This window comes from Gigantopelta aegis, chromosome 9, assembly GCF_016097555.1.
Source record: "Gigantopelta aegis isolate Gae_Host chromosome 9, Gae_host_genome, whole genome shotgun sequence".
NCBI classification, from domain to species: Eukaryota; Metazoa; Mollusca; class Gastropoda; order Neomphalida; family Peltospiridae; genus Gigantopelta; species Gigantopelta aegis.
The window spans coordinates 59,179,748-59,207,556 of NC_054707.1; the positions used below are offsets into that span (position 1 = coordinate 59,179,748).

The 27,809-nt window shown below is 34.0% G+C and overlaps 1 protein-coding gene across 1 annotated transcript in view; it reads left to right on the forward strand.

Moving 5' to 3' along the window:
• The window catches only part of LOC121382339 (receptor-type tyrosine-protein phosphatase N2-like), a 300,736-nt gene that overhangs the window by 140,169 nt on the left and 132,758 nt on the right, over window positions 1-27,809 (forward strand). Inside the window, exons 6-8 of the mRNA XM_041511925.1 lie at window positions 4,889-5,008; window positions 7,857-8,018; window positions 12,811-12,886. Of these exons, the coding sequence (XP_041367859.1) occupies window positions 4,889-5,008; window positions 7,857-8,018; window positions 12,811-12,886 (358 nt within the window). The remainder of the gene's footprint in view (window positions 1-4,888; window positions 5,009-7,856; window positions 8,019-12,810; window positions 12,887-27,809) is intronic.

Below are 27,809 nucleotides of genomic sequence, written 5' to 3' on the forward strand. Positions count from 1 at the left end.
ATTTTCTTATGGTTTTATCCATTTTTGACACTTATATATGTTGCAGGGGTTGGGTGTAACCAGTTTTTGTATCAAAACAAGTATCATTATCTTTAGTTTCTAAAATATTATTTACCTTTGATACATGGTAGTTCATTATTTTATCCCAATTTGGAAAATAGATAATAAAATTACATTCCTTTGCCCTAAAGGGGAAAGACAAATAGTGAGAAACTACCAATTAAATTCATATGACCTAAACTGGCTAATTTCGAATGTTCATTTGAGGATATCATTAAGAGAAAATGTTAGTTTTTGTTGAGATATGATATAAATTCAATTTGTGTTTCTTAAATCTGGCCCAAGGGATAGCCAGCCTACAGGATTGATGAAGTGTGTGAACGGTGCCAGTGAATTATTGATTTAATGTGCAAAATAAAAACAGTATTGAGAAATTCGATGCTTATTCTAATGAAATTAATTTCATTCATTGATGAATATCCCATGGGGCACTGAGCAATATAATTCATTTATATGTTTTATTAATTTCATGGAATTATCTTCTTTTTAACTTAAAATATTGTACGAAATGTCGAAAATTCTAATAATTTGTGATGGAGAATAAGAGTTCTATAAAAGAATGCATGAATGTTGTAAAAAAAAATACAATAATTATTAATAATAATATGGTTTTGTCTTCACACATAGAAAAACTCTTTAAAAGCCAATCATTTTCATTGACAGCAAAAGCTTCTCTTTTTTTTAACAGTAATGTTATTTTAAAGCAAACTACAAGTGACCAATAGATGCTTGGCATCACAATCATTGATGAAACTTAAAGCAACTATTAAAGTTGTTCAACAAACACCACTAGAGCACATTGATTTGTTAATCATTGGCTGTTGAATGTCAAACATTTAATAATTTTGACATATAGTCTTAGAGAGGAAACCAGCTACCTTTTTTCATTAGTAGCAATGGATCTTTTATATGCACCATCCCACAGACATGATAGCACATACCACGGCCTTTGATATACCAATCGTGGTGCATTGGATAGGGTGAGAAATAGCCCAATATGCCCCCCGGCGGGAATTGATTCGAAACGACCGTGCATCAAGCGAGCGCTTTTAACCACTGGGCTATGCCCTGCCCTAGTAACTATTAAAGCTGCAGACCTTAATTAGTTTAAACCTGCAAACGAATAGACACTAGGTTTTGTTAATCTGCAGACCTTAATTAGTTTAAACCTGCAAACGAATAGACACTAGGTTTTGTTAATCTGCAGACCTTAATTAGTTTAAACCTGCAAACGAATAGACACTAGGTTTTGTTAATCTACAAGCCTTAATTAGTTTAAACCTGCAAACGAATAGACACTAGGTTTTGTTAATCTACAAGCCTTAATTAGTTTAAACCTGCAAACGAATAGACACTAGGTTTTGTTAATCTACAAGCCTTAATTAGTTTAAACCTGCAAACGAATAGACACTAGGTTTTGTTAATCTGCAGACCTTAATTAGTTTAAACCTGCAAACGAATAGACACTAGGTTTTGTTAATCTGCAGACCTTAATTAGTTTAAACCTGCAAACGAATAGACACCAGGTTTTGTTAATCTGCAGACCTTAATTAGTTTAAACCTGCAAACGAATAGACACCAGGTTTTGTTAATCTGCAGACCTTAATTAGTTTAAACCTGCAAACGAATAGACACCAGGTTTTGTTAATCTGCAGACCTTAATTAGTTTAAACCTACAAACGAATAGACACTAGGTTTTGTTAATCTACAAACCTGCATCACATCTGAATAAAGTTGCAGTTGAGTGAAATAAGAGTCTGTGACATTTGAATGGGGAAATACTCTCTAAAAATAAATTAGAGCTCATCTTCATAACCTTTACTTCTCAGAGGTATGTGCATTTTTAGAATTATGAGAAAAAAAATGCATTCCATGGCATTACAAACAGCAGGATGATTATAAACACTTCAGTTGTATTGAAATGGATATTCTAAACATTGAAATATAAGTAATGTCTGAAATCTTCAATTATTGAAAAGGGCTCTAATAGTAAAAAAAATACACTGTATAGTGTTTAAAAACTAGGGTGTCACTTCAAAATACACTGTATAGTGTTTAAAAACTAGGGTGTCACTTTAAGTGTCAAATGTATGACAGGTTATCATTCTTGGTTTAAAGTATTAGAGGTAAGAAAAAACTCTTTCCATCACAGGGGGTTGTTCTTCTGGTTAGCAGCAAGTGATCTTTTATGTGATCCTTCTAGATAAGTGTTCAGTTTTTGATGAACAACTAGCCATGGACCACTAGTAGTAATAAGTAGGAAATATAATCCAATTGGTCCACAAAGGGGAATTGATCCCACAACCTATAGCATCCCAGGAATGCCTTTAATCCTAAACGACATCCTGCACCGATTAGATAAAAAAGAATGTAAGATAAACACAATGATTCATTTCTCTTTCTAAATGAGTTTTTGGGAACTCGATAAATCAAACACAAACAACTTGACAGATGACATATTCCTAGTTTGGCCACTAACCATTGTTGGCAGTGATTTCCACCAACAGTCTGACCTATTCCACAAATGTAATAAAAGTAATACTAATGACAAAGTACACGGCAGTATTTCTAAGAGACTAATTATCGTTTGTGTTTGTAAAGACCGTTGTACGCTGATTTTTGTCAATTGTGGGTCAAGGCAATGATATAAGGGCCATTACAATTGATGGTGGTGTTTTTCTTTTGTTTCTTTTTTTTATTTCAGGCAAACCGATTTAAAATCCATTTTGTCATCACATTAACTCATAACAAACTAATTATTAGATGTACTTTAAACAATTATTCAAAATTACAATGACATTGTGATTTTTTTGGTTTTAAATTATTATTTCTTTCTTTATTTGATTTTTTCCTAGAGAAAAGGAGGAAATTACATATGGCCTACAACAACCTGGTCATATAATCACCTTTTTTAGCAACGATATTTCTATTCTTCCCAATCATTTAATGTAGTAGATGAGACTGACTTGTTTTAAACAGTCACCTGTTTTAAGAGGTTACCTTACAGTTCTTCCAGAATTAAGTTAGTTGAAATTGACATTCTAAAGATACCCTTTTAATATTCCTTTGGTGGTTGCTTATCACCCTTTTAATATTCCTTTGGTGGTTGCTTATCACCCTTTTAATATTCCTTTGATGGTTGCTTATCACACTTTTAATATTGCTTTGATGGTTGCTTATCACACTTTTAATATTCCTTTGATGATTGCTTATCACACTTTTAATATTCCTTTGATGATTGCTTATCACACTTTTAATATTCCTTTGATGGTTGTTTATCACCCTTTTGACATTCAAGTTGCCATATTTTGTGAATTTGCCAAATTTCTAAAATGTGTTACAATATGACAGAGAGCTAATCTTACTAAACATGACTTTGTTTACACAGGATGCAAGCACATTACAATTTCAATATTCCCAAGTTATTTGTGCAAAGATTATATGTGGGATCAATTAATTTTAATAATAGCAAAACATGGTGTTTGTCACTGAGATATTGCACCTTTAAGGCTAGCCGTGAAAAATGGATTGTAACCCAACCACCTCTTTAAATGTAACACAACACACTTCTTCCGTTTTTCCCCCTTAATACTTTCATCTTCCTCTTTCAGTATAAATATTATTGGGTGGGTGGGTTTGTGGGGTTTTTTAAATGCCTGCAAAACATCTAAAGTTGTAGTAGGCTATTTGGCTTTTTAAAGCTGCAATCTTAAATATTTTTGTATTAAAATTGTACTTAACCATTCGGAATAGATTAGCCATATTATTTTTCTTATTATTTGTGTGATTCTAGGGCTAGTTCTGGGTGGTCAAATTTTTTTGCCAAATTATCTAAAAAATGCAAAACCTATAGTTATTTTCCAACAAAATATCAAATATTACACAAAATATGTTCGCCAAATTGAAATAAAATTTGCCAGTTCTTAAAATTTGCAGTTGGTGAATTTGGTGAATGGTAAATCTAGCCATGGATTCTTCTGTATCTTTAGCTATAGTTGCTAATCTAGGTCATGTAAAATTTCCTGTTTAATGCTGAAAACATGGGGTGCCTTTTTTTGTGTGTAACAATGTATGAAAAAAACCAGGGTAATAATTTTGCTGCACTCCTAAAACATTCCAGATGAGTATTATATGGAGGTGAGTGAGAGTGATCCACTCATTTCTCCTGGCAAAAACTGAATTGTGTGGACATGGTTGCAGCTTTGAAATAATAGTTGGGGAAGTGAAAATGCTGTTTTCAGAATGACTTTTGTTTTATTCAACGTAGCCCAGTGGTACAGCGCTCGCTCGAAGCGCGGTCGGTCTGGGATCAATCCCCGTCAGTGAACACATTGGACTATTTTTCATTCCAGTCAGTGCACCACGACTGGTAAATCAAAGACATGTACTACCCTGTCTGTGGGATGGTGCATATAAAAGATCCCTTGCTGCTAATCGAAAAGAGTAGCCCATGAAGTGGTGACAGCGGGTTTCCTCTCTCATAATCTGTGTGGTCTATAACCATATGTTTGACACCATATAACCGTAAATAAAATGTGTTGAGTGCGTTGTTTAATAAAACATTTCTTTCTTTAGTCTTATTCAACTTACTATGCTAGCATAATAACCAAATGCTATACAACCTCATATGCAGAATTGTTTTTCCTTGTCTGATGTATAGCACTACATCCGCACATGGGTAGATCATCAACCTCATCTTCAATTCTGCATTCCACCATCGCTGTGCTAGCATTAGGTAAGTATGAATAATAATGAAAATTATAAATAAATTTTCTAATAATAAAATATTTTCTTTTACCTGTATATTTTATTTGGGGTTTATTTGTAGGAAAAATTGCGCCCCGCAGTCTGGATGAGGACCAAATCAAGCGACTGACAAGATTTGTTGAACAGATGGTGACCACACTGGGGAAACAAGACTCAGTTGATGACAACATTCTCACGGAAGGTAATTGGCTTTTTTAAAGGAAGGGACAATTAAGGCATTTGGCCTGGTATGTATATTCAACAATATATAACGCACATTATTGTTTAATATCAACAAGTATAATCATATAGTTAATTAATAAAACGCTTAAATGTGACGGCTATTATATATAACGGGTGCAGCCATTTTGTACCATCCCAGTGAATACGCCCTCTGGCGAGCTGGTGGTTACGTAATACCTAACGTGTCACATCAGGAATTAGTCTTCAAACTGAAGAAACAAAACATACCTGATTTTTTGCAGATGCATCGCAATGTTCTGTAATAATATCCATCCCAGTAAGCCGGCAACATAATACAGTTATTTCAACACTTTGACAATGGTGGCTTATTTTGTATTGAAAAATAATATATACTTGTTTTGTACATAAATTAACCCACGTACTGAAATAATAATCGGAGTGTTTTCTTGGTTAATTGGTCTTTTCTTTCCATGGCCTGTACCTGTGGTTCCTGATTGGCAGGTGTATATTTAGACGGTCCCCAGACACTGTGTCTAGACACACTAAAAAGACATGTCAGTATGTGTTGGTGGTTCGGGTATGCATCTTTTCAACACATAAGGCTCTTGTTTGACTTAATGATCAACTATAATGGACAATGTAGGACAATAATTTCAGCAGTAAATAATCAAGTAATCAGTATAAGTTACTCAATTATTATATGACCATGTGCTAGTTTCTCTTTTTAAACTGGCCGTCAGTCACAACACTGAATATATAAACCGGTTTCTAAATGCAATATAATGGCATGATTTGGCATCCATGTTCAGCACTGAAATTAAGAAATGTAATGCTGTTTTACGTTATTCCTTAGTCTCATCATCATCTAGTTTAAGTGTCATGTATTCGGGTCCGAGTCGAGTTTGACCCTTGAGTACTTGAGTCAAATATTTGGGACTCATGGAGGCCCTATCAGCAATGGTTAGCTTCTTAACACTATGGATGATGGTTTTGGTTGCAGGCAATATTTGCTGTTAATACTTGTGTGTTCCAGTATTTCTTCCCACAATATAGCTTCTTGTTTACATTATTTATAATTTTTGGCATGGTGTTTGACTCGGCTCAAAATACATTTTATACATAACAAAAACGATATAATTACATCATAAGTCGGTGACTTTAATTTGTTAGCCAAATTCCTTCTTGTTTTTTAACAAACAAAATGTGTTGTTAATGAAACCAAATAATTGGGGGGTTTTGTTGAAAGCAGTATGTATATTTGCTAACTTAAATTGCATTTTGTATTTGGTTTATTTATAATTTTTCTGATATTAGTTTTTTACGCTGATGAAACTGAATATTTTAAATATTTTTATATAAATTTAATTTTAAGGTGGTTTTAGTGTAAAAAAAATTTTTAAATATTTGTTATCATTTGGAGATTTCACAAATCTTGTTTTTTTTATGAAAAGTGGTTTCTTCTCTTGTGGGAAGGGAGAATTAGACGAGATTTGAGTTCTTTTCACAAACATCATAGAAATTCAAGCATCATTATTCAGGTTTAATTGCATTGTGAATACCACCTGGTCACTGCAGAGAGTATTATTTATGACCACTTAGGAATTTGTAAAAAAAAATTAAAAGACACTACAAGCACATCCTAGACACCATAGTACTGGTGCTTGCTTTGTTGTAGTACACGTGAGGACAATCTTACTGACAATAGAAGATAGGAAGCCAGATGGGGCCAAGCAGAGAAATGTTAAAACATATGATTAGAAGCTAATTGAAATACTTGTGTGCATGCTGTAGTCTAGACTGATATGTAGTAGTTTGTTAAATTTTGTTGAAAAATGTGTAACAAAATTCATCTCAAAATGCAATGTTTTTAAGAGGTGTAAAATGAGCTAGTACTCCTAGTTATATTTGTGTTGAACATATGTGGCCATGTCTGTTAAAAAAAAATACAGATGTTTCATGATGTCATTTATAGAAAAACAGCAACTAAAATGACATATAGAATTTCAATGTGGAATATTATGTCCATTGTAAACTGAAACGTTTTTCTATGGAATTAACTGTATATTGAGTTTTTAGATATGCGGGTGTTATTGTCTATTTGATCCCGCAAGTGTCATTTTTGACCGAAGGCGGGTTTTTTCTATGGAACAAACTGTATATTTGGGGGTTTTTTTTAAATACATGGCTACAATCTAACTGTAGACCCTTGAACTGTCAACTTGGCCTGTTCCAATTGCTAATGATGTCACTTTCTAATGACATCATTAGCTTTCCAGGTGTTATTTTCATTTGACCCGGAAAAAGAATGTAATTAACCAACAACAATCACAATACAGAAGACCCTCGCCATCAATTTACAAATACCATTCGTGGGGCACTGGATGGGATGGAGAAAAAGGTAATTGGACCATATTTCCAGCCCACGCTGGCTTTGATAGTTTTGTGTTAATGTTAATTAAAGAAGCTGAAAGTCAAATATAAAAATTGTCAATTATTAAATTTTGATTATGAGCTTTGAGAAAAAGCCTCCAACATTGGCCTCATAATAGTTTGAAAACATTAATCAGTCTGTTATCTAACATGAACTGTTTTCTCTTTTGATGTCTGGTATAGTTAAGACAAAAAAATGCTAATGTTTTATTTGAATGTCTTCCTGTGAAACTATTTTAACACTGCTCATTTTGTGCTACTGAATGGTGGGCCACAGCGAGGAATATGTCACAGTTCAGTACTGAAATTAAATCTTTAGAATTTATTAGGAAAAAAAAGATCTCTTTGATTACATGCTCTTTCTGTGTTATTCACCCATGAGAAATAATGATTTCCTGTTCACTCTTTTTTCCCAGTGAAAACAGAAGAAGAGTTACATCCTGTGCAAGATAACTCTCCAGCAGCTGATGATCATCTTCTTACAGAGCCCATGAGCCAGTCACAAGATGAAGAAATTCTCTCACCAGGGGGCGACTCGCTCATCAGCAAAAAAAGTTCAAATAAAGAGCCTGAAAAAGGTATATTAATTTGTCAGTGTTATTCTGGCAAAGTACGGTGAACTATATTTAGTAAAAAAAAAAAAGAAGTGTTTTCGTAACAACATCCCAGCAAATTTAAATAGTAATTTGTTGTTCGTTTAAACAATATTTATTAGCAAATCAAATTTGGGATTGGCCAACAGGTCTTTCAATGGATGAAACTTAGGTTTGTTGTATGTCCTTCAGGCAGCTCACTACCATTCCCAAGGTGAAGACTATACTTGTAGCAGATTAATACTGTCAATTTAGGAAATGGGTATTTCTTTAAAAAGTATATAAAATACACAAATGCCTTTCCAAATCTTTTGTCTATAATTGCCAGTAGATTTACCTTTTTATTTAAATTATCCAGTGTTTTTAGGTTATTTGTGCATTTGATATGAGGTTATTGTTATGGAAAAACTGAGAAGTAATCTGGCTTAAGAGTGGGTAATTTAAAATGTTTGTGGTCAACTTATATTGATTTTATTTTATTTTTGCAGTGTTGGTTATCTGGTCAACCTATTTTGATTTTTTGTTTTTCAAAGTTGGTTATTAAATAACTGCATTATAAAAATGGCAGTTACATATTACTCTCACTATACATTGCCACATTTTTCACAGAATGTACTAACTGTATGCAAAAATGAATGTTGGCGTGCAGCCTTAATGATGGCTATTAGGGACAGTAGTTGTAACAGTTGATTTAGAGATGTTTAATGACATCAGCATTATTCTGGGGGCAGGACATAGCTCAGTGTTAAAGGGCTCACTTGGTGCGCAGTCGGTCCAGGATCGATCCCCATTGGTGGGCCCATTGGGCTATTTCTTGTTCCAGCCAGTGCATCACGACTTGTATATCAAAGGCCATGGTATGTACTACCCTGTCTGTAGGATGGTGCATATAAAAGAACCCTTGCTGCTAATCGAAAAGAGTAGCCCATGAAGTGGTGATAGCGGGTTTCTCTCTCAATATCTGTGTGGTCCTTAACCATACAACCGTAAATAAAATGTGTTAAGTGCATCGTTAAATAAAACATTTCTTTCTCAGCACATTCTTAACCTATAGGGCTATTTGGTGTCTACCATATGGTTATATCAACATTTTATTCAAAGACAGAGAGAAAAACCTTTGCTAAAACATATAAAGAGCAAAAGATATTTTATATCTCATGGACAGGACAGTACACCATGGTTTTTAATACTCACCCTTTTTAAAACATTTTTAAAAACATTCTTCAAGGTCAGTATAGAATAAAGTGGGGGTTTTAAAATCTAATCTCATCTGATATTGGAATAGTTGTTTCAAAGACTATTTTATCATGCATATAAATGTATTCTTTGCTCAGTTTATTATTAATAAAGAATATGAAAGCTCGACCAGTGTGTATGTATAAGCTCATAAATATCAATGCAACATCAATGAAAACATGCTGACATGCTGTCCATCAGAAACAAATTTCGTTAATTACATTAATGACCATCATAGTTAGCCTGCGTGACATGGATGCCATTGTACATTGACTTTTTGAACTTGCCTGACATCCTGGTGAGCAGATATTTGCTGTAGTTGCAAGTTAATATGTATCCATCAGTGAGAACTTTGAAAAATGACTACACAAATAGAAACATCAGTTGGCATAAAACAATTTCTTTGCCGTTATGCCAAGGTCTGCCATTTTTTTCTGGTCCAGTATTTTCATCTCGGAAGCAATTTTGTGGCCAAATTTCATGTAATTGTAAAATTTCATTTTATCATCTTCCTCTTGTTTCTTTTTGTGAAGACGTCTGTAATTTTGAAATGCAACATGATGGGGCTTGTGCAATTATGGCTATTACCATGTGATAGCTTGATGAAGGGAAGACATTAAAAGACGTGTGTCCTGTTGCATTTCTGGCAGAGGTGTACTTTTTCTATGTAATTACAACTAATAGTAATGGTTAGTCCAAGAACTTGACATATTCGGTGCAAACATCATGTGGAAGCCATTATTTGTCACAAAAGTACTTGTCATTATGTAGAAAAACATATTAAGAAAAACACATCAAACTATTGTATACACAGTAGTTTAAATTTGCTATATTTGGTTAGTAGTTTTTGTTCATCAGTTCCGTTTTGTCCTTCATTATTTGTCATTGAATAAAATAAACAATAATTTGTCAGTGGAAGTTACACATCATGTGATGAAATAATATGATGGACATGAGCAGAGACTGAGCAGATCCCAGGAGCCAGGGAGATTTAAGTAATACATTTCCATCATTTGGAGATTAGAAAGAAAGAAATGTTTTATTTAACAATGCACTCAACACATTTTATTTACAGTTATATGGCGTCAGACATATGGTTAAGGACCACACAGATTTTGAGAGGAAACCCGCTGTCGGCACTACTCTTTCCGATTAGCAGCAAGGGATCTTTTATTTGCGCTTCCCACAGGCAGGATAGCACAAACCATGGCCTTTGTTGAACCAGTTATGGATCACTGATTGGTGCAAGTAGTTTACACCTACCCATTGAACCTTGCGGAGCACTCACTCAGGGTTTGGAGTCGGTATCTGGATTAAAAATCCCATGCCTCGACTGGGATCCGAACCCAGTACCTACCAGCCTGTAGACCGATGGCCTAACCACTATGCCAAGGAGGCCGGTCATTTGGAGATTAGTACATGTACCTATCAATCAGGCTCTTTTTTTTTAAGTATCAGCAATTAAGGAATGTTTCTATGTTACATAAATAGTACAAGGACCACAATTCTAACATCCATGTTCGAAGAATCCATGGGAAGTTTTTGTTTGTTTGTTTAACAACACCACTAGAGCACATTGATTCATTTACCATCGGCTATTGGATGTCAAACATTTGGTAATTATGACTCATAGTCATCAGCGGAAATCCACAATATTTTTCCTAATGCAGCAAGCAATTTTTTCTATGCACTTTCCCACAGACAGGAAAGCACATACCACGGTCTTTGTCCAGTTGTGGCGTCGTGGCAGGCCATCGGTCTACAGGCTGGTGGGTACTGGGTTCGGATCCCAGTCGAGGCATGGGATTTTTAATCCAGATACCGACTCCAAACCCTGAGTGAGTGCTCCGAAAGGCTCAATGGGTAGGTGTAAACCACTTGTCCTGAGGTGGTTTTATCCTGTAACGCAAGCACCTCAAGCGAGCACTCAACTGACTGAGCTAAATCCTGCCCCTCATGGGAAAAAGATCTGAGTCATAATTTGGTGAAATTGAGATTTCTCCACTATCTTAATCTATCGACATCATAGTTTAATAGTATATTTGTGAAACTTGTTACGTTGTTATGTTGTTCTTCTAGTAAAACAATTCATTCTGCTAGTCTTCGTTGTTGACTTTCACTTTGAATTCACTTTCAGGAAATAATGATCAATGTCAATAAGACTCAATTGAAAAAAACGATAACATATTTTTTATTTTTTGTTTAAATAAAAGCAACAAAACCATTATATCTTATCGTGTATAACATCAATAACATGCCACAGCAGTAAAGTTTGCGGTGTAGTTCATGAACTTTGAATGTTAACATATTCAAGCAGCGTCATCATTTATAATCAATATTTATCTAAAACTGTAAAATCAGACACTGATTGTTTTTCCCATGGTCTCTTCATTTAATAGCAACTCCACATCAAAGAACACTTTTCCTAGGTGAATATTTTGGTAGATTCCAATTGTTTTTCAATATTTAACTTTATTCAAACTAAAATAAGCTCACCCAGTATAACGTTAAATTTAGGGCAGAGGTTATGCAACTTATAATCAGTTATGCACTGAACCATTACACATTCTGAACTTAAAAGATGTATATGTTTGAATATGCCTACGATGTAATTTCAAAGCAATTTTGAGCTAATCAATTAGTTTACGCAAATATAATTCACCCAACTGAATGTGGTATGTAAAACTCACGTGAACAGACTTCTTGTTAAATAAAAAACTAAAAAGAATTTAATATATTGTTCCCTGATATTATGATGATGATCAATACAAAAACAAATTCAATAATGAGTAATGGACAAAGTATTTCATTATTATCTTAATAAAACTAATTTTGAAGTAACTCTTTATTAAAGTAATGTTTTTTTTGTTTATGCTAATTGTTTGAAAGAAAATGCAGTATAAGCTGAATTCCTTGTAAAATAAAATGAGCTAATATATGAAACTTCTGCTGTCAATGTTTCATTGTCTGGATGTGTTTGACAAATCCCTGGCATATGTGTTAATTATACTTTAACATGTTTGTCTTTGGTTATGAAAGTACTTATTGATTTCTTTATTCCCACATTAAATGGTTGGTGTATAGATTTGACAGACACATTAAAATATCGTGCATGCAGTCTTAATAATAAATGCATGTACAATGAAACAAACTGAAATGGAGGTTTTGCAAAAAGAAAGAAAGAAATGTTTTATTTAATGACGCACTCAACACATTTTATTTACAGTTATATGGCGTCAAACATATGGTTAAGGACCACACAGATAATGAGAGAGGAAACCCGCTGTCGCCACTTCATGGGCTACTCTTTTCGATTGGCAGCAAGGGATCTTTTATATGCACCATCCCACAGACAGGGTAGTACATACCACGGCTTTTGATATACAAGTCATGGTGCACTGGCTGGAATGAGAAATAGCCCAATGAGCCCACCGACGGGGATCGATCCCAGACCGACCGCACTGGAGGTTTTGCATGCATTTTATAAAAGGAGATTCACATGACTAGTTTTTTACTGAGGTTTTGTTTTTGTTTTTTTCAGATGCCAAGCCGAAAGATTTGCCAAAGCCAGAAGATATTGTCAAAATTACTTACGCCAACATTCAGCTAGATCAAGAGTAAGTCTTTATATTGTTCTTTTCTTTACAAAGTCATTTAGATCATGAATAAATTAAGTTGTAGAATGTATATAAAATAATGCATTTTGGTAAGAGGCCTTTATCCAAAAAAAATTATTGGCCACAACAACATTTTTGGTTCTTATCAGCAGAACTGTTGTAAAAGTTGTTGGATTTATATTTTTTGTTTCTATTTTTTTAATTTTATATACATGTATAAAGGCCGATGTATTTTTTGTTTCCATTTTTCACTTCATGTGGAACATTTAGGGTAGATAAAGGTATCAAACTCATGCAGTAAATAAGAAGCAAAAACAATGTATAGGACATATCACATATACATGCATATAAATATTATTCTTTTGTCCAGCATGATTAAGTGTACATACAAAGTTTAGTTGACCTATATATATATATATATATGTATATTAGCTTTTTAAGAAGAGAGCTATAGACAATGTAGTGTATTACTTACTAAACTGAAACAAATGATACAATATAACCCATATGGTTAAAAATATATTGGCACATATCAAAGTGATATGTTCCACTTTGATGTCACACAATGATGTCATCAACTGGCGGACTATAACCTTTCAGGAATGCCGACCAAACGAGTTGAGTGATATAAATTAAGACCGATTATAGGTAATAAATAGGATATTAAACTCGCTACCATTTTAAATCATGTGTATGTCCCTCGTGACATAATTTTCATTGTCACTCGGGACATAAACATGATATGAAATGGAAACTCGTTTAATATCCTATATATACTATATCACCATAAGAAAAGTTATATCAATATTTCTCCTTTACAAATTAAGTTTAGTTGATATTCATTACTGTTTACAATTTGATGAGTTACACTTGTAAAGAATTATCAAGCTCATATTTATCTTAGCTAAATTGATCAAATAAAATAAAATGCAACCAAAATAAATAAAGAAAAGTGATTGTAAAAATGTCCTTATTGATGAGTTCTCCAGCCAGTGCACCACGACTGGTACATCAAAGGCCGTGGTATGTGCTAACCTGTCTATGGGATGTGCATATAAAAGATCCCTTGCTGCTATTCGAAAAGCGTAGCCTATGAAGTGGCGATAGCGGGTTTCCTCTCTCAATATCTGTGTGGTCCTTAGCGATATGTCCGACCCCATATAACCGTAAATAAAATGTGTTGAGTGTGTCATTAAATAAAACATTTCCTTCCTTATTGGTGAGTTCAGTTAACCTCGTAGCAATTTTCAAAAATGCAGCTTACCACTATATAGTGTGCAGTGTAAAATTAACAGGCAGAACATAAAATATCAAGGTCAAGAATAAATAATAAACAATTACCAGGTATCCATGTAAAATAATTTACAATTGTTCCAAAAAAAGAAAGAAATGTTTTATTTAACGACACACTCATCATATTTTATTTACGGTTATATGGCGTCAAACATATGGCGAGAGACCACAGATAATGAGAGAGAAAACCAGCTGTCGCCACTTCATGGGCTACTCTTTTCGATTAGCAGCAAGGGATCTTTTATATGCACCATCCCACAGACAGGGTAGTACATACCATGGCCTTTGATATACCAGTCGTGGTGCACTGGCTGGAACGAGAAATAGCCCAATGGGCCAACCGACGGGAATCAATCCCACACTGACGGCGCATCGAGCGAGCACTGTACCACTGGGCTACATTCCACCCCTCAATTGTTCCAAGTTTATAATAAAAAATGACTTCACCTTGGACATAAACTCGTTCTGATTTATTAGGGATTTTTATAACCTCGTTATTTTTAGTCTTTTTCTGAAAAAAGAAGAAAAAAGTTTGAAATTTATTGTTCAGTTTAGTTGTACTTCATCAAGTAACATGATATATTTACATTTGTGTGTGTTATTTTCTCAGTGAGAATTTTAAAAAAATTGTTTTGACTACAAAGTAACGACTAGCTAACATTTCCCATGATAGATGGATTTCCATTGTGACTCCAGTCTTGCAAGCAATCTGTAATCAAGTTAGTGAGATGAAAGACATTTAGTGTAATTACCATTATTTTCTCTTTAGGTACAGTCTAACATACAAATACATCGTGAAATACAAAAAGGGGTACTAGTGGCATTCAATCTATAAGGCCAACTTTAAACACAATATAATTAACAATAAGAGTGGGTTTACTGTAAGTTGACTGAGGTGTAAAACAAAGGGCAAATTCACTTTTAACTATAATATATCTTCCTCTTTTTCTTCTCACTTTTTTATTCTTTTGGAACAAAATAATACAAGAAAAAATAACTGCCTGACAAATGATCATTGCTGAAATGGTGATTGGGGTTTATTAGGCAAATCATTTTTTAATGACCCAAGCTGCTCACTCAAAGTGGGTTACTAATTGTTCCAAAGCTTGAGATTATTAATCATGTAAACTGCCCATTTGTCAGATTTACAGGTTTAGAAATTAAGAATAATTATACTATATAATTATATTACAATGCTAACCATATTTTAAAATCTACTTCAAGTCTAAAGATGATTTTGTTTATTATTATTTGCTGTGAACGTAACCTAGTTTTAAAAATAAAGTCAGTGAAGTTTGTATCAAAATCTTTAAATACTAGTAATTAGTCCATATGTCCTTTCGAAATGAGACTGACACCATGGATACATTTGGGTTTCAAGATTAAGCCTAATATATATTGAGCCTTTTGTTTCTCATTTGTGGTTATTCAAATCTCCCATGGATAGCTCATTAACCTGGTTTACATTGACTATATGTCATGCTATTTAAATCTAAACATCAGTTACACTGGCCATCTATAATATTTCAAGTTTCCAGATTTGTTGCTACACCAAATTGCTTGTGGCCATGTTACTTTAAGCAATACCATCATTTTGAGGAATGTACTTGTATAGGCAATACCGGCCTCAGCGGTGTCATGGTTAAGCCATCGGTCAAAAGGTATAGGGTTCGCAACCCAGTACCGGCTCCCACCCAGAGCACAATTTAACGACCACTACACCCTCTTCTCTCTCACTAACAACTAACCCACTGTCCTCGACAGACAGCACAGATAGCCGAGGTGTGTGCCCAGGACAGTGTGCTTGAACCTTAATTGGATATAATCAGAGTGAAAAGAAAAAGGGATCTGCATGCAGCCTCATATTTAGAGACATGCAAACAAGACAGCTTTCATATTACAGGATTGGTGTTTCTGTAACTGGCCTATTAATGGAGTTTTGAACGAAGTACAAATTGTGATGAATACTGTCTTCTAACAACTCAAATTGGTGGTTCTTTTATGTCTAGCTAGCTTCCACTGGAAAAAAGGTTACCATAATAATTAACAGTTTGGTTTATGTGCCTGTATGTATAATATTAGAATTATTAGCCCACTTTTTATCTCAAAGTACAAGACTTCTATTAAAATATTGCAAGAAGTGAAGAGAGTGGCTTCAAAGTCAGTTGTCCTGATGCATTAACAACATAAAAGAAACATACCATAAATATATGTATACCTTCTCTGTAATTTAATTAATAAATTAACTTTGCAGAATAACAGCTACACATGAAACCCTGTAGTATGAGAGATTTTAAAAAAAGTTAAATCCATTACCACCGTCTGGAGAAAATAGTTAAATATGTCTTGGCGAGATCTTTGATAGCAGTCGATGTAAAAGGTTGATTCTTCTTATCTTTTTCAGACTCCGTAGGATTGATTTCCTCTTGTCTAATTAATTTTTTAAAAGAAACAAATTTACGGATATTATTTGAATTAACTTCTTGTCTTATTTTTTATGTTTCAGAGAATGTATATATATATACCGGGACATATACACATACACATACACATACACATACACATACACATATACGCACATACACATACACATACACATACACATACACATGTACACGCATGCACATACACATACACATACATATACACATACACATACACATGTACACGCATGCACATACACATACACATATACATACACATACACATACACATACACATACACATACACATACACATACACATACACATATACATATACATACACATACACATACACATACACATATACACGCATGCACATACATATACATATACAGTGAAACCCCTCTAAACCAGACACCCTAGGGACCAAGTAAAATGTCCGGTTTTAAGTGTCTGGTTTAGAGGTTAAATTCTGTTTTAAAAAGGAACCATAAAAAAACATCCGGTTTTGAGGGAATTCTGGTTTTGAGAGGTTTTACTGTATATATAAAATACCTACATGTTGAAAAATTGTTTTAAAAACAAAACAAAAACAATTTCTATTATACTTTATATTTTGTATATAATTTACTTTCTAAAATGTGAACTTCATGTCTTTGTGTATATATGTACACATTTAAGCCTTTTGCCCATGCTGTTACAAATAAAAATCCAGCGAGACAAGCATGCATGTTCCGGCAGATTTTCTAGTCTACAGCTATCATGTTATATTGGTTATCAAGGACACATTGAATTCTGTTAGCTGCTGGCCATTTCAACCATGTCACTCAATTATCCAGAAATAAATTGCAATTTTTGTCTTATTCTAAAAGTAACCTTTTCACAGGAAAATGGCCACCTCTTTTGCACATGACTTGAATGTTCAGAGGGAGTCAATTGCATGGCTTATTTGTGTTTGTGTAGCCATTGTAAAGATAGTCGAACCCTTTATCACCAGTTCAACTGACCAGAAAGACTTGGACCCAGAATATGCTTCTTAATAAGAGACACAACGCTGTTTCCAATTTTTAGGTTGTTTTGTTTCTTAATTACCGTATTGAGGGTTGAATCTGCAGTAATTTATCAGCGGTCTGCTGCTAAGAAGGCTGTGTTTTCTTGCCGTGAACTCTTTGAATGCAGTGGCATATTCGAAGGAATTGAGTTGTTCGTTGCCAATCAGTTGGTAACCGTGTTGGCGATTAGGAATTCCATTCACATGCATGCCGTACAGAGTGTGGGCATGACTGGTCCCCAGATTGTCGTTGGGACTTAGTGTTGAGACTTTCATGCTGCATCCAAGCTGCTTCTTCAATTCTGCTCAAATACGGAGATTAACTCTCAACTAGCTCCCCATTGTTTTTAATTGCTGCATACCTCATACCGTCAGATGAGACCAGATATAAAACTTTTGTCTGCCATTTTGTCATCGCTCAGTGGTCCAACTTATCTAAATCAGCACCTGCAGTAACCAGCCACATTTATCCAGAGGTTAATATCTTCTATGTCTGAAAATTCAGTCATCTGGTAGAAAATTGTCCTGTATTAAGAAGCAAAAGCTAAACCAAACAGTAGTGGTTTAAAGTGTTGTTAAAGAAATATTTCCAGGGATCAAAGGTTTTTTGTTTTTTCAAGGGGATGGCAAGTATTGCCTTTATTTTAATAATAAAAATTAGGACATCGAGGTAAAATGGAGAGACACTGCAGTAAATTTGTTCTTCAAAAGATGGACACAAAGGCATCTTACTCTCTATCAAGTTTTCTCAGACAAAAATGATTTCACCCTATGGAAAGATCACAGTGGTAAACCTGTTGGAGCATCAGAGCATTTTTCTTGCCATCAACAGTGTCAGATTTTTTTTGGCACAACCATGTGTAAAGACAACCATATCACTTGCCATCTGTGCCTTGGTAAAATTCAAACCCTGTATTCTGTTCCTTTCCTATTGGCTACTCTTGTTTGCATGATCTCACACAGACTGATAACTGACATCTTGCAGTCATGGATTGTACATGGTAGAAGACATATTAAATTATCATGTAAAACACTTTAATCAATGATTGCTAATTGCTTTCTATTGTTAAACTGTCAGTAAAAAGAGTGACACTGACAAATTCAGATCAAGGTCAGAGCTTGTTTGTAAAACCATTAGGCTTGGTTTGCTTTTCTCTTTTAATAATATTTGTTAAATATTTTCATAATTTTTCTACTTGACTTAACAACAAGTGTATGCTTTTCTTGACTTTCAAAGTATTTTAATATTTTCATTAGATGTAATATTTTCATTAGATGTAATATGTTAACTCGTTTGATGTAAAGACTGTGGAAAAGGTTTTTGAAAGCATTTTTCTTTCAATTTGTCATTTATTAAATGGCTATATTATAATGATTTTAAAAATTAAATGTTTTATTTTATTTTGTACACCTGGAAATTGACTAAGCATCATCTAGTTTTAACCATGTGGCAAGTAAATGTGAACATTTTGTGAATTTAAAACACTGAAGTTCATGTTCTTTGTATTCAGAGAATATTGAAAAAGATTGACAGCAAGTGACACTGTCGTTAATCAAGGCCCACTATTTAATTTTTGGATGTAAAGTTCAAAATTGTCCGCTTAATTTTTTTCTGTCCTGGGACAAGCCTCTGGCTATTCAGAGAAAGGCCCCGGGACGGACATGCTCGAAACACTAGTGGTATATGAGCATGTAAACATTATTCGCACTCGCACTCGTATTCTAGGGGAAAAGCCAGAAACTAAATATACATGTAAATGTATGGTAATTAACTATGGAGCTGGAATCACACTGATGTGAGGGGTGGGACGTAGTCCAGTGGGAAAGCACTTGCTCGATGCGCAGTCTGTCTGGGATCGATCCCCGTCAGTGGGCCCATTGGGCTATTTCTCGCTCCAGCCAATGCACCACGACTGGTATATCAAAGGCCATGGTATGTACTACCCTGTCTGTGGGATGGTGCATATAAAAGATCCCTTGCTGCTAATCGAAAAGAGTAGCCCATGAAGTGGTGACAGCGGGTTTCCTCTCTCTATATCTGTGTGGTCCTTAACCATATGTCTGATGCCGTAAATAAAATGTGTTGAGTGCGTCGTTAAATAAAACATTTCTTTCTTTCTTTCTTTCACACTGATGTGCTTCTCATAAGTAGCTTATTCATGCCATTACCAGCCTCGGTGGCACAGTGGTTAAGCCATCGGACTACAGGCTGGTAGGTACAGGGTTCACAGCCCGGTACCAGCTCCAACCCAGAGTGAGTTCTTAAGGGCTCAGTGGGTACTACACCTTCTTCTCTCTCACTAACCAACTAACAACTAACCTACTGTCCTGGACAGACAATTGAGATAGCTGAGGTGTGTGCCCAGGACAGCGTGCTTGAACCTAACTTAGAGGCACTGATTTTCCGTTTCAGATTTTTCCCTTTTCCATTTCATAATGTTACAAATTCTGGGTTTTTCCGTTTCAGTATTAAACAAATTCTGTTTTTGTTTCACACAGACTTCGAACATTTTCGGTTTTCTTTACAATATGATCGAGAAAATAATTACAAACGATCACACTATAAACCACTTCCCTTATATAATTTATTTTGAACAAAGCCTGGCATACAATATGCAATTACTGCATTCCTTTGTGAGATCGGAAATATGGCAATGCCGCAAATGTTAAAAATTAATAAGCAAACATAACATAATATATCTTTCACTTAAGTAAATATCGGACAATTTTAGCTCACAATGTTCGGTTTTTCCCGTTAAATCGCCGGGAATAAGCGAAGAAATCACGACTGGTAAAACGTCTAGATACTCTACATCAAACATTTGGTGTAACATACAAAGGTACTAGTGTCGTAGCGTAGCACAGGCAGATGTCGGTGTCTGTAGTTTCTAGTTTGAAAAATAAATTTTAATTAATCAAATGCGCTATTTAAAGTTAAATAATGTTTTGGGAAAAAATCGGGAATTCCGTTTTAGATAGGCATTTCCGCGATTCCGTGATCGCGGAAAATCAGTGCATCTACTAAATTGGATATAAGCACGAAAATAAGTTGACATGCCCATCTTGATAAATATCCAGTAGATAAAGAATATGTCAAAATCTTTAATCTAATGTTTAATCATAGACAGCTATTTCTAAGAGCCTTTTTGGCTGCAATGCAATTTAGATGGTGCTTATTTAATTTTCAAGTGTATATAATGTGTATATAATATAATGTTTTTAGGTTTTATTTCAACAGTAGATCATCAACTTACAGTACAAGATTTACCCCCAGATCAGTGTGTTTGCTGATGGGGGTTATGAAAGATGCAGCCTCATGTCCATATCCTTTGACATCATGTAACAGTGTAAAGCACAAATACAAGCTTCTTTTCATCTACCATCCTGTAACATCATTTATCAAAGCAAAACACAAATAAATGTTCCGGTAAATATGAATAATAATAAAAATCAGAAATAGTATTAAAATTATATTTCAGAAATATTATACAGTAAAGCCCCTCTAAACCGGACACCCTTGGGATCAATAAAAATGTCCAGTATTAACAGGGATCCAGTTTAGAAAGGTTACATTCTGTACTGGTTTTAAAAATGGACTCGTCCAGTTTTGAGGGAATTCCAGTTTATAGAAGGTCCGGGTTTGAGAGGTTTCAATGTATATATTTTTTAAATGAAAGTGAAATTATGACTGAATCATGAAATGTTTTGGTACAGAAAAAGACTCATCTTTTAAAGTTCGCTTTAAGGTTTGTATTGAAACAAGTTAACAAAAAAAAAGCACATAAAAAACTTACTCAGAACAAAATGAAGGAATTCACTTTTAGTTTAAAAAAACAAAGAAGAAAAAGAAGAAAAAAGGAACAATGAATTGTGTTTTAAATTAAATTCTGTTGGTACTGTCACTAGAAGACCCAACTGGAAATGGTTAGCCTAATCAGTTGTCACTTCCGTCGTCTTGTACTGAATTAGCCAAATGAAGAAGGCTGGTTGCTGTCAGATTTAGTTTAAAATAATGCGTGATCTGGAGCCAGCCTGTTGGTTAATTAATAGAATTTTCCGTAATACACAGATCATAACTTAATGTGGCACAGACAATCCGAGAGTCGAATGTTCAGCATAAGCAACTTTTTGTGTGTGATTATGTCCAAGTATGAGCAGCATCAGCAGCCATATTGAATCATAAATGGTAAAACTGGAAAGTTATTTACCAGCTGTTAAAAAATACATAAATAGTTTCCAAACAAATTTCAAATGTAATTTATCAGTTATAACAGAACTGTGAAGTAATAGTACCACACACACACACACACACACACACACACACACATACACACACTTTCTCTTGCCCACTCTCTCCCTCCCTCCCTCCCTCTCTCTCTCTCTCTCTCTCTCTCTCTCTCTCTCTCTCTCTCTCTCTCTCTCTCTCTCTCTCTCTCTCTCTCTCTCTCTCTCTCTCTCTCTCTCTCATGTAGTGGTTTAAAGTATATAAGTGCTTGGTTGTCATCCTGGGCTCCGTTCCACGAAGTGATCATAGTGTTAAGATCACCATAAGTGCCTAAGGTACTTATGGACTTAAGTGATCTCAGCACCAAGATCATTTCGTGGAATGATGTCCATGCAGAGTTTTAACTGCTAAATGGCCACAACACTGACTTCTCTCTGAAAATGCACCAACAACTAGTAAAGGTGTCATCTCAGAGTTGCACCTAAATTAGTTATTAATTTTTGTTTTCAAATGTAAGCATTATACTTTAAACTATATACTCGTACTTGTTTTTAGATGAATAGTTTAATTTACTAGCAAGAAAAACATAGTCTTATTGGCAAACCTTTGGTGGATGACTGATGGAATTAGGCCCCTTTAGTTGAGGTGGACACCTATAAGATGCCAGGTGGATGTTGCCAACAAATGTGCTGTCTTCGTTAAACTCGTCTGTGTCTGACATCCCTATCCAGTTAACGTGCCAGATTTTATGGATTTGCCAGTTTCAGAAGATTTATTGTGATGTAAAAATCAAGATAGAAATCTTGTCATACTGAATGCAACTTTGTTTACACAGTGTGTAAGTGCATTACAATTTCAGTATTCCTGAGTTACTTGTGCAAAGATTGTGTGGTATTACAAATAAATGTGAAAATAGCAAAATATATGGCACTTGAAACTATGATATAGTACCTTTAACCCTTGTCCTGCCAGACAGCCCAGTTCAGGTGTGTACCCAGGACAGTGTGCTTGAACCATCACAGAATATAAGGGTGAAAGTAAATCAAGTGAATGTGTACTGCTTCAGGCAAGATATCTTTATACCGATTCCATCTCCATTTGGTGTTGTCTCTTGTGGGTGAGGATTATTAGCAGATATCCTTGTCCATCAAAATCTCAGTCTGTTGTCATGACAACCAAAAAAAATATAGTCTGGGTGCCTTTAAAATGAAGATGCATCATAATTGTGTTGTTTTGTTTTGTAAAGAGGGGTAGGGTGGGCTTGCAATATTACATATTTATACAGTTGAACCTAGAAGAAAGTCATATATGACAGCAACCTTTAACATGCAGATACAGAGATTTATCTTTGTATAATGGCCACCTACGTAAATAAACTATGGCTAGGGGGAGAAGAAAGTAACTAGGAGACACTTACAAAAAACAAATTGGGACACATGCAGTAATACAAAATTTTCTCTAGCTAAACAAAAAGGGAATTTTACAACTAAAATGGACATAATTTTCTGAGTGGTGATTGTCTCTTAGCCCCCCTCTCCCTCCAGTTCTGGCCCTGTTTTATACATATATTTTAGGTAGCTTATATAGTCAGGTTATGAACTGATAAATAAACCATGTTTACAATAATTTTGAGATAGTATTTATGTGCTAAAATGTTTAACATTTCTGCTTACACCTTAGAAAACAGCATGCAGGACTTAGACCTGTGGTATTTTTTTAATTTAAATTTTTAAACCATCTGCAGACATTTGAGAACTGTATATTTAGTATGCATTTTCTAAACAGCAATTCATTTTGTAATACGAAACAATAACAAAGAAAGAATCGTCTGCAGTGAAAACAAGTGTCAGTAATAATTGTGACCTCGTATTGTAAGTCGGAGAGAAAAGCAAAGCCTGATTTTCATTTATTTCTCGTTTGTTCACTGGAGCCAGAATGAATTATGTGGCAGAACGACCAAGGTAGTCAATCTTCTGACTGTTCAGTCTTGACAGAACGAGAAAGGATAATATCGCCATCAGTGTTTTGCTCATTGCACACATTTGTAGCTTAACATTTATGAGATTTTTTTTTCTATACAGTATGGTGACTGCATGGTAGCATTTTAGAAAGGAAAGTAAAGGGATGTTTGTTTAACATCACCTCAGCAAATGTTTTTACCGTAGACAAAAAGGACACTACTATATTAACTCTGCATGTTTTCCAGTGTTATACTTCTTCCTGAGCCATCCTCTAAGACTATATGTCAAAATTACCAAATGTTTGACGCCCAATAATTGATCATTAATAAATCAATGTGTTCTAGTGGTGTCGTTAAACAAAAAACCCACTAATTTTTAAAATCTTCCTGAACCATTGGCTGAAGGATTTGCTGTTTCATGGAAGCTCCTTTTTGCAATTCAGATTTAAACTAGTGTCTCTCCACTATCATACTAATACTGTAAATCATAAAATATTAACAATCTTAAAATTTTGAAAAAAATCCAAATAGTGACACATTAGTGCCAATAAAACTTTAGTGAGGTTAGCATTATCAGACATTTTACAAATTTAAGTTTAATTAAATTGTAGGATTGACTGAAAGAATACTTTTGGTATATTCTGATATTATATGCAGCTTACAGACAACTTAAATTTAGTACAAGACTGCCGTAATGTGTATGCTAGCCAACTATTGTTGGTTGCTATACTTACAGTTTAATCAATAGCATGGAACCTTTGTTGTGTGTTCAGTTAATCACCAACAAAGCAATCACAGAATTTTTCAGAACAGTCTGCTGTGTGTGTTCTTTAAATTTAGCATCATGAAATGTTAATGTTTTGTATAGCCTAACTAAATTTGCAAATATTTTATGCTCGCTAACATTTCCTAATTTACAGTAATTGAAATAATTGAAACCCATCCAAAACATTTTTTTTTAAATTTGCCAGTGGCAGGTGGGGTTTTTTTTTGGGGGTGGGGGAGGGGGTTTACCACCAGAATTAATTTGGCGCACGTTCATGTATTTTTTCAACCCTCCACACCCCCATTACTCCCTTCTAGCCCTGGTAGATAGTTATGAAAAGAAAAAGGAAAGAAATAATTGTTTGACAACATCTCAACACATTTTAATTTTTATTATTTTGGTGTGTAACATATATGGTTAATTTAACACTTGGTCAAGACAGAGAGAAGAAAAAAACCCTACTTTTTCTACATAGGTGGCTCGTACTATAAAAGCAACAAAGGATCTTTTATATTCACTTTTCCATAGACATAACATGCCTTTTGATATACCAGTCATTGGGATAGGGGGGATGCACACAAAGGCAATTAATGCTTTGACTGATGGCACTGATGTGAATTGAGTGTTTTTACCTACTAACATAATAGGGGTGGGTGGAGGAAGGGTGTGTGTGTGTGTGTGTGTGTGTGTGTGTGCGCGAGGAGCATTATGGCCAAGGTCACACTAATCACCTTTAACCACCACCTTTTATATTTGCCTGTAGCTTCATAAGTGTGAAAGTGGAAATTAACAGACTCAGACAGTTGTGGTTGGGACTACCCCCAACATGGGTAATCCCCCAATATAATATCTTAGATATACTGAGCTGGTACATCATGATGCATGTATGGTAACATATTGGAGGAATTTACTCAAAAGAATATGTAGGTGATTTTTATGAATTTTTTTTAAAATTTTTCCCCTCAAATCAAATGCGCATGTACCTGTATGTTAGCATTTAATGGAAAAAAAGATTTGTGGCTTCCAGTAATTAACTTGTATGATTCGTCTTTACTGTTAGTATTTTCTGAATTTGCTGAAGGAAGTGCATTTACTATTTCATCCTACTTGTGAAATATAATTATCTGAGCATATTCTGACATAAAAGGAATAACAGGGTTTTTTTTTTTTGAAGTTATGGTATTATTTCAAAGGAAAGTTTGGAAGTAAATATATTAACTAGCTATTTCTTGATTTTTGTTAAACAGGAGCCAATTTCACAAAACATCGTAAATTTACGTTTGCGACTAGCAGTTAAACCGGTCATACATTTACATGTGTTTGGAATCTATTTAACACAGAAAATGACATCATTAAGGGAGATGGAGTATTTTATTGACAAAAGACAAGAAATATGTGTATTTTAAACTATATTTGGTTTATTGTTAATATAGTAACAAGAACTGTGGTTTAGTCGAATATTTACGTTTACGTACAAAACTAGGCTTACGATGTTTTGTGAAATTGTGGCCAGGTCTTTTTTACCAACATACTAATTTAACTCTTAAGAAGAAGAACTATTTTTGCTTCATTTTTTATTTTTTATATTACTGACATTTTTTAGATTTTAAAATATGTTACATATATAATAGTAGTAATTTGGAAGACATTTCTCAAATTTATAGATTGTTTTTGCTTTTTGTTATATAAACTTTTTATTTTTAAAGAGTGAGAAAGAATTATACCTTTTTCATGAATTTCGTTTTTCATTTGTGGCTCAACTTCTAAGCAATTTTGTGTAATAAAGAGATGAAAATATTCCTGAATTCTGGATTTTAACACTGGCCAAAAACTGTCCTTGTTATTTTTCTTTTATGAAATGCTTACAAAAAAACCTGACATGTTATTTTTTTAATTGTTAAAGATATCATAAATATATTCATTCTAATATATTTTATCAAATAAAAAAACTTAAAAGACTAGCGTTTCATGCTTTAGGCCAACTATTAATTTTTATTATACCTAATGATTGCAATTGTGGGCATAACATTTTTTAATTATTCATAGCTCTGAAGTTTTTAAATGAAATAAATGTTGAATTAATTAGCCTTAAATGCATTTGACAATCTGTGCAAAGTGATTTTTTATTGTATATTTTCCCAGAAGACCTGTTCTAGATATGATCATGTGAAATGTGTTGTTGAGGGAGACGTCTCGGCTCTTATTGGTTGTGGGAATATGTTCAGTGCAAATATTGCCAATTTATTATCTTATGCACAATTGTGGGTGGGTGATAATCTGTAAAACGTCACTTCAAAATGTCCCAGTACACTTGTACATACATGGTCAAGACATTAATTAATTTTATCCTTATATTAAGCTAATGTCCAAGCATTCTGTTCTGGGAGTACAATCATCTGAGAGAAGAAGTACGTGTTCTCCTTCAAGGCTATCAGCAAAGGATTTTTAAATAGGCACAGACATGATGTTTTATTTTAGTAACATTTGATATATCAATAATCATATGGTTTATTAAATATGCAGACATGATGTTTTATTTTAGTAACATTTGATATATCAATAATCATATGGTTTATTAAATATGCAGACATGATGTTTTATTCCAGTAACATTTGATATATCAATAATCATATGGTTTATTAAATATGCAGACATGATGTTTTATTTTAGTAACATTTGATATATCAATAATCATATGGTTTATTAAATATGCAGACATGATGTTTTATTCCAGTAACATTTGATATATCAATAATCATATGGTTTATTAAATATGCAGACATGATGTTTTATTCCAGTAACATTTGATATATCAATAATCATATGGTTTATTAACTATGCACAGACATGTTTTATTCCAGTAACATTTGATATATCAATAATCATATGGTTTATTAACTATGCACAGACATGATGTTTTATTCCAGTAACATTTGATATATCAATAATTATATGGTTTATTAAATATGTCTAGACATGATGTTTTATTCCAGTAACATTTGATATATCAATAATCATGTGGTTTATTAAATATGCACAGACATGATGTTTTATTCCAGTAACATTTGATATATCAATAATTATATGGTTTATTAAATATGCACAGACAAGATGTTTTATTCCAGTAACATTTGATATATCAATAATCATATGGTTTATTAAATATGCACAGACAAGATGTTTTATTCCAGTAACATTTGATAT